At 36.2% G+C, this 7,165-nt stretch overlaps 1 protein-coding gene across 1 annotated transcript in view; it reads left to right on the plus strand.

Moving 5' to 3' along the window:
* The window catches only part of TSPAN8 (tetraspanin 8), a 31,082-nt gene extending 24,342 nt beyond the window's left edge, over positions 1–6,740 (plus strand). Inside the window, exons 7-8 of the mRNA XM_059404700.1 lie at positions 2,441–2,524; positions 6,445–6,740. Coding sequence (XP_059260683.1) covers positions 2,441–2,524; positions 6,445–6,498 — 138 coding nt within the window. The 3' untranslated portion in view covers positions 6,499–6,740. The remainder of the gene's footprint in view (positions 1–2,440; positions 2,525–6,444) is intronic.
* Positions 6,741–7,165: the final 425 nt, after the last annotated feature.

Consider the following 7,165-nt stretch of genomic DNA (forward strand, 5'->3'; position numbering starts at 1 on the left):
GTTTGTGAAGTAAAGATTTCTTTTTCTTATCAAAGATTCCTTTTCTCAAGTAATTGTGCAGGTATAAAGACTTGGCCTTTAGGGGTTTGGCTCTGGATGTTAAGTACATCAATCAATTTACCTAATTATTGCTTCAATTAAGAAGTGGCCTCAGACATTTAAAGTCAATTGAAAAAGCTGTGTTTGTCTTTTATGAGCTGTAGTTGTCATATTTATGTCACTTGTAGATGTCAGTATGTGTTGTATTTCTTATTACTGTTTAATTCATCAAAACTGAGTGACCACCTCCTAGGGGCCAGGCCTTTTACCAGCCACTGAAAATCTATTCCTGACAGGCACAATGTTTGCACTCATGGAGCTGACACTCAAATAATGAAGAGAGAGTGAAAACTAGGCAACTTCATTTCAACAAATTATTGATATTTCTTATACAGAGGCAGGTGCAAAGTATTACGGGACCTTATCAAACATAGTCTTCAGGGTTCAAGAATATAATATCTGTTCCTTACCATGGGGCTTTACATAAATTGTTCCCTCTGCTTGGGAGGAATGCAGAGGACAATGATAATTGATATTAATGTTTCATTTATTTGTTGTTATTCTTCAGTGTCCACCACGTATCAGACAGGCCCTTGCTAAAATCACATACGTCTGGACCTTCGAGGGGATTATCATCTAGTTGGGAGAAAGATGCATAAAAGCTATTATAATTCAATGAATTAATTTCTGTGACATCTGAAGATTATTTTCATTTTGGCATTGGTGCAGTAATGGCTATTAAGGTTAATTATATAGTAGGAAATAGAAAGTATCATGGGGGACATTTCTCTCCCGCTGGCTGTCACATCCCTTTTGCTAATCTCATCACAAATCAAAAGACTGTTCTAAAGGGGAATTGCTGTTACTAGTACTTAACATAATTCACGGGGGAAAGTTATCCCAACCAAACTACAGAGCAACCATGTTTTTTTTTATTGTCAAAGTAATGTCCCTAAGCAGTTTTATTCTTACTTTTTATATTTCTTCCGACCTAGTTTAGTGATGTGGTATCTCGAGGAAGAGGTAAAATAAATATGGTATAAATGAATGCAGTTGCCACTTTGAGGATGATGAGGGCATTAGTAAATTCAGTTGTAGATTGTTATCTGCAGCCCATTAAAGATTTGATTCAAAGGTGTTTTTCTGCAGGATAGATTTCTTTATCCTAAAAGGTAATAGACATTCCCTCCAAATTCACACATAATTCAGTGGAAGATAGGCTGATAGCTGCACCAGTTTCCCAAAAGGAGGGTCATAAATTCATAAAATACTTCCATCTGCCTTGTGTCATTTGCAAGATGTCTGGAAAAATAAGAAATCTGGAATTGCCATAATTCACATTTCCTTTTTTCCCCTTCCTTTGCCAAGGTAACCTGGTTATCTGCAGGGGAAAGGGGGAGAAAGCTCCTCAAATATAATGAATGTGACTCAGTAGATAAGATTATTAATCTCATAGTTAACCCTACATGACATAATAATTTACTCGAATGTTTTACCACTTTGGATCAGATGTGAATGGAGAAACCCATTACATTCGAGAATGAGAAGGAAGAGACTGTTTTACTCAGCCTTATGGAGAACTTTTATTTTATCAACCGTAGCAATATTTTGTTATCCCTCTGCACATATAAGAATATCACAGGGATGATATATTTTCTGGCAATACAGATAATCCCACTATTACATTATGCAGTATTTTTCCATTTTGAAAATTACCCATGTAATTTACAATTGTTGGAATTTTTAGGTCTGGTCTGAAATGTTATAAGCTTGAAATTGCATGCCAGTTTGAATATATTTCAACAAATATGGCAGAGAATCTACTTTCTCAATTCTCATTTTTATCTGAAGTAAAGACAAAAGAGTGAACATAATATCTATTCCCCTTTTAAAGTAAAAATAATCCTGATATAAATTACTAAGGGATTTTTTTTAAAACCTTGTTTTAAAAATGAAAACTTGTTTTATAGTTAGCTAAAACAAAAATCAGGAAACTCTTTGTTGCAGATTATAAACCTAAAAAAAACCCCAAAAACCCACACTCAAAGTGATAACAGCTCTAAAATGAATAATTGAAAGTTAGGATAAAATTATTACTTATACCTAGAGATCCCTAGATTTAGCAATGAGATACTTGAATTTAATAGTTGGATTTTACTTCTCAGTGAACAAACCACAATTAACCACCTTTTGGTGCGGGGAGGAGTGTGGTGTGGCAGAATGGTGGAGTGGAGTAATCGAACTCCTTTTTGTTGACTGTGTTCCTCTGTTGCAATGTAAAAAGCCAACCTAATGGGAGGAAAAATCTTAATTAAAATAAATCAAATAAAATTTTAATAAATTAAATAAATAAAATTTTCATTAAAGGTAACTTTTTTGTTTTTGTTTTTGTTTTTAACAGCCATGCATTTCTTTCATAAAAGAAACAGTTGCAAAACATTTTCTCATAGTTATTGGAATAGCATTTGGACTGGTGTTTATTGAGGTATAGTATAACCTTGCATTATTAACTCTTCATTCATTGCCTTGTTTATTCATTAATTCTTCCAACAAATATGAATAGTAAGCCAAGTATAAACCAGGTGCTTGAGAAAAATACTGGGTGCCAACTGCCCAAGGTCCAGCATCTTTTTTCTAGTGGTCTTCGGTCTGGGAAGAGGATTACAATCTTATCAATTCAGCAGGGCTGAGACCATTATTTATGAATGATCTCTCCACTGGGAAACAAAAATTGAATTAATTCTCACAGTTCTTAGTCCCAGATCCTTTTCTTGTTGAAAACTAGCCCAAGAGTTAAAGTTTCCTGAAGTTAGAAGAAAAAGCACCAAAGAAAACCAAAACATGACCTCTACAAATTCTTCTCTCTTCCCAATTTTGATGTAGAGAGTAAAAACTCAAGAGTGTGGGGAGCTCTTTTCCTCCTGTTCCATCTAGAGAAATCTAATAATTTTTAAAAACTAGAGACAGATGTCTTAAAGACTATGGATTCACTTGAAGAAGTTTTAAAGGAAACTTAAGATTTATATATTTACAATCATCATTTTGATTATTGGTGTTGAAAAAAAAAAATCCTGTATAAGATTTTTATTTTGATGGATTTTCTTGGCATGGGTTTTTCTAAGAACTCAAAGGTACTTTCTACGTGGCCGAAAATTCTTTGCTAATAAGATGAAATAAAACTATTTCAGAGAAGCATTTTTGGAATCATTCCAGATCTTGGTTAATTTAGATATCACATGAGTCAATTCACTCTTGATCCCCTGTGAGGACATTGGCAAGAATCCTAATGATGTGTGAGGTGTCTTCCTGCTTCCTGCCCCAGAGGGCTGGTTAGGTCAAGGTAGTAACTTCAGCTTCGCTCTCATAGTTTGCTATACAATGTCCTCCCTGAGATTTCTGGTAGCTTTCTAGCTCATACTTTGCTACTTTACCAACAGAGAGGAATTTTAGCTGGGGTTGAAGCAATTTGGTGTTCTAAGTGGTCTTCTAGGTTACTAGTAGAGTTTGAACAGCAAGGTAAGCTGTTGAGTATTACTTCCTTGTAGTCCATATTAATAGGCCTAAGTATGACACATTCTGTGTCAGTAGATAGGGCTAATTTTCTTTTTATCTGCCATATGATGGATGTCACCAGGTCTGCTTCTCTTTTGATTCTGTCTTTTGTAAAATGTCTTTCGCTGCTGTGTTTTGGGTTCATGCAAGTTTAGAAATATGAGCTAATGGTTGAAGAGGTGAGTAAGGAATCACACACAGATGTACTCATACATTTATAAGCATAAAACACACATACATGTGTGTTGGTAGAGTAGACTTTAAATGAATGATTGAAAGATCAGGCTTCAAAGAGGTATTCAGTGTAATTGTCAATATAAGTGTCAAATCCATGTTAGACTCAAATTCAGTCAATTGACTATGACTGGCTACAAACCACTGATGCTTTTAAGAAACTTCTCGGAAGCAAAGCCAGAGAAAATAAGGACATAGTCAACTGGGAACTCGGAAGATTGATGTCTCTCATATCATAGCCAAAGGCTTTGCCAAGAATCTAAGTACATCTAACGGAAAATAAGATTACAAGAGGAATAGTATTTCAGTATTTTATGAAATTGGTATATACCATGTGTTGTTGCATATTTAGATATTTTACTGGTGTGCTAAAGACATGGATAGGAAAAGACCTTAATAGAAAACTTCCATGGAGTAATTTATAGGTATGGAATTTATGCAGTGGTATCATAAAGTATACCTTTTTCTGAGTTAATGCCAGTTAAATTAAGTGTGATTTCTAGACTATCTGTAGATATAGCAAAGAGTTGGTTCAAAGAACTCTTTGCCATTTTGTGTTGTTCACTCCCCCAATCTAAAACCTGCCCTCCATCTAGGATTTGAAGAGAAAAAAAAATCATTTTATATTCCCCCTCTGTTTATTCAAAAAGGAGCTTTGAAATTACCCAATCTGTAAAACTGTATCCCAAAAATGTGCATTAGTCTGGCTTATAGGCATTAATACTAGTTGCCTAACAGTGAGGCCTTTCTCTGTTCTGTTTCTCAAACTCAAATTCAAGAAAACACAAACATAGAGAGAAAAGTCCCTTTAATAACTATTTGTTAAGAAGAAAATAGAAACAAATATCTTCCTGCAGAAAATATATTCAAACTATTTCCATAGACAAATATCACACGAAAAACCACCTTCTGACATTTAGACCTTTGATGATAATCTGCTTAGGCAGAGGCTGTGAGGGGCTGGGCCAATAGTTATTTTCAAGGCTCTGTTAAGACCACATCCCTGAGGGATTTTTCTCAGATAGGATGTCAGGGATCTATGCAAAATACTTTATTTTGTAAGAAAATTTTATCTATAGACATTGGAATTCTCAATATTCAGCGCAAATAACCAGACTCTCCTATGTCTCCTTATTTGAGACCAGTACAAAAAATGAGAAGCACTTCCACTCCTCATTTTAATTAGGGAGAAAAAGAGCCATTGGCAATGATCGTCATCACTTTGTAGGATAGACATTATCTTGACAGGAGGTCCTAGAAACAGAGCAGTTAAGAGAGAAGAAAATGAGAATTTGTAACATTTTTTGGATTGCTTCAGAACACGGGAAATCATACACACTACTTAGCACTTTTATCCTGAGTCTTAGCACACATCACTATCTGATGAATCTCTTTTAATTATTTCTGTTTTTATGAACAGTGATAAAGTATCTTTTCCAATGCAAAAAAATGTGATATTAATTGTTTAGTCTGCTGATGAATAGTGGATTTCTATTTCAAGGCTGTGACAATGAATAACAATAGACAGTAGCTTTATCTCAATATTTTGCCCATTTTCTTTTTTTATTTAATTAATTGATTGATTGATTATTGCCCATTTTCTTTCCTCTTTCCTGATACTTGTCTCCCAGACTGAAGGTTTGGGACTATGGCAAAAAAAATGAAATTCCAGGGCTTTTCCAGGCCATTCTAGAAAAACATTATGGATGAAAACCATTATTTTTGCAGAGAATTGGTGTCTACTGGTTTGTTTTTAAGAAGGAAGAAATATGGGGCAGCAATTCTTGTTTGAAATGCATTTCCGGGGAAGAATTAGTAAGCAGGATGCCTCAGTACAATAGGAACACTTGGGATGACTCAGCAGAAATGGCCCTTGCTCCCCTCCTGCCTCTGGTGTCTGCAATACACATGGGTCCTTTCCATCATTTCTGCTTGGAAGCCACAGCAGGCCAGGCACTGACTGCAGAGTCAATGAGGGCACATTTTGGGGTCCCTCATTCTTGGGAGAGCCATTTAATGGGATGGAAATTATGCCTCAGATTTTCAGCTGTACTTTTTCACTTCAAAGGAAATTCCTGAATTAAGCTATTCCCCATAGATTTAGAAGCTTTTTAAGAAAAAAAAAAAAAAAAGTGATTTTCTTCATTCCTCTTGGCAATGACTAAAAATATAGCAAGAGAAATTCTAGGCTCCTTGATTTTATGCAGATGATCTAAACCAGATGATTGTATAACCCTTCCGTGGAAGCAGTAGGTGTATCTAGCCCCCACAAGGCCTAGGTTCTCCAGAGCTCTAGGATACATGTCCCACGGAGGGGTGTTTGTGTTCGAGAAGGATGGGGTGCTCTGGGAGCAGCCAATACTACCCAGTGAAACAGAGCTAATTAGAAGCGGAGTGGCCAGCTAAAAACTGATTAAAACACAAAACTACTCAGAGAGCTTTCTCAATACTCTTTTGTCCCACTGGAGGCTCCAATTTCCCAAGCAGAGAGATGACTTAGATAAATAAGATTAGAACTGTCATTAGCCAGCATCTTTTCATGAGTAATGTCCTTTCTGTCTATTTATAACGTCTCCAGAATTTTAAGTTCCATGTTAATCTTTTTATTATATTTTCTAGGTACTTGGTCTTGTATTTTCTATGGTCCTGTACTGCCAGATTGGGAGCAAGTGAATCTGTGGATGTGTCCAGCTATCCTCCATTGGGCCCCTTTAACATTTGGCTTTGGTTTTGTAACTTTAAATATATAAGTGCCGTACACATTAGGAGCAGCTGTCTGATTCAAATATCTCATTGAACTAGATCACAGGTATCATCCAGACATATTGAACATACTTAAGATGTGAGTGACACAGGAAAATGATATGAATGTGATTTTTACTCAAAATAAAAGTGACCTTGTGCATGCTGGCAAATTTCCATGTCTGATCATTGTGTTCAGGTCCTACCGTGCTTAGAACATTCATTCAGAGCCCCGGGTGGATTAATTTTCATTGCTAAGTGACAGGTAAGGCCATAGTTAGTTAAAGCAGGGGATCAGGGCTTTTCAGAAGCAACACTGTCTTCTGTGTGGTGTGTCAACCATTGGTGATAAGATTGAGTTGAGCGTCTGGCTGAAAAATTTGAGCGTGGCCCAGCTGAAAGAGTCAGCCTTTCTTTTCTATGTGTGCTAATGTTTCTTAATGACATCTCTTCTTTTCCTCCCAGCTGTTGAAGTGGGGGTGGGACAGGAAGGTCTGAGTGCTGCCTTTTAGGCTCTGAATCTCAGGGACCTCTTTGGATCTTCCTCTGGGACATGGATCTAAGTGCTTTTATCTTGCGAGTTCTCAGGAGTATTTTT

Source organism: Mustela nigripes, chromosome 6 (genome assembly GCF_022355385.1).
Source record: "Mustela nigripes isolate SB6536 chromosome 6, MUSNIG.SB6536, whole genome shotgun sequence".
In the NCBI taxonomy this organism is placed as follows: domain Eukaryota; kingdom Metazoa; phylum Chordata; class Mammalia; order Carnivora; family Mustelidae; genus Mustela; species Mustela nigripes.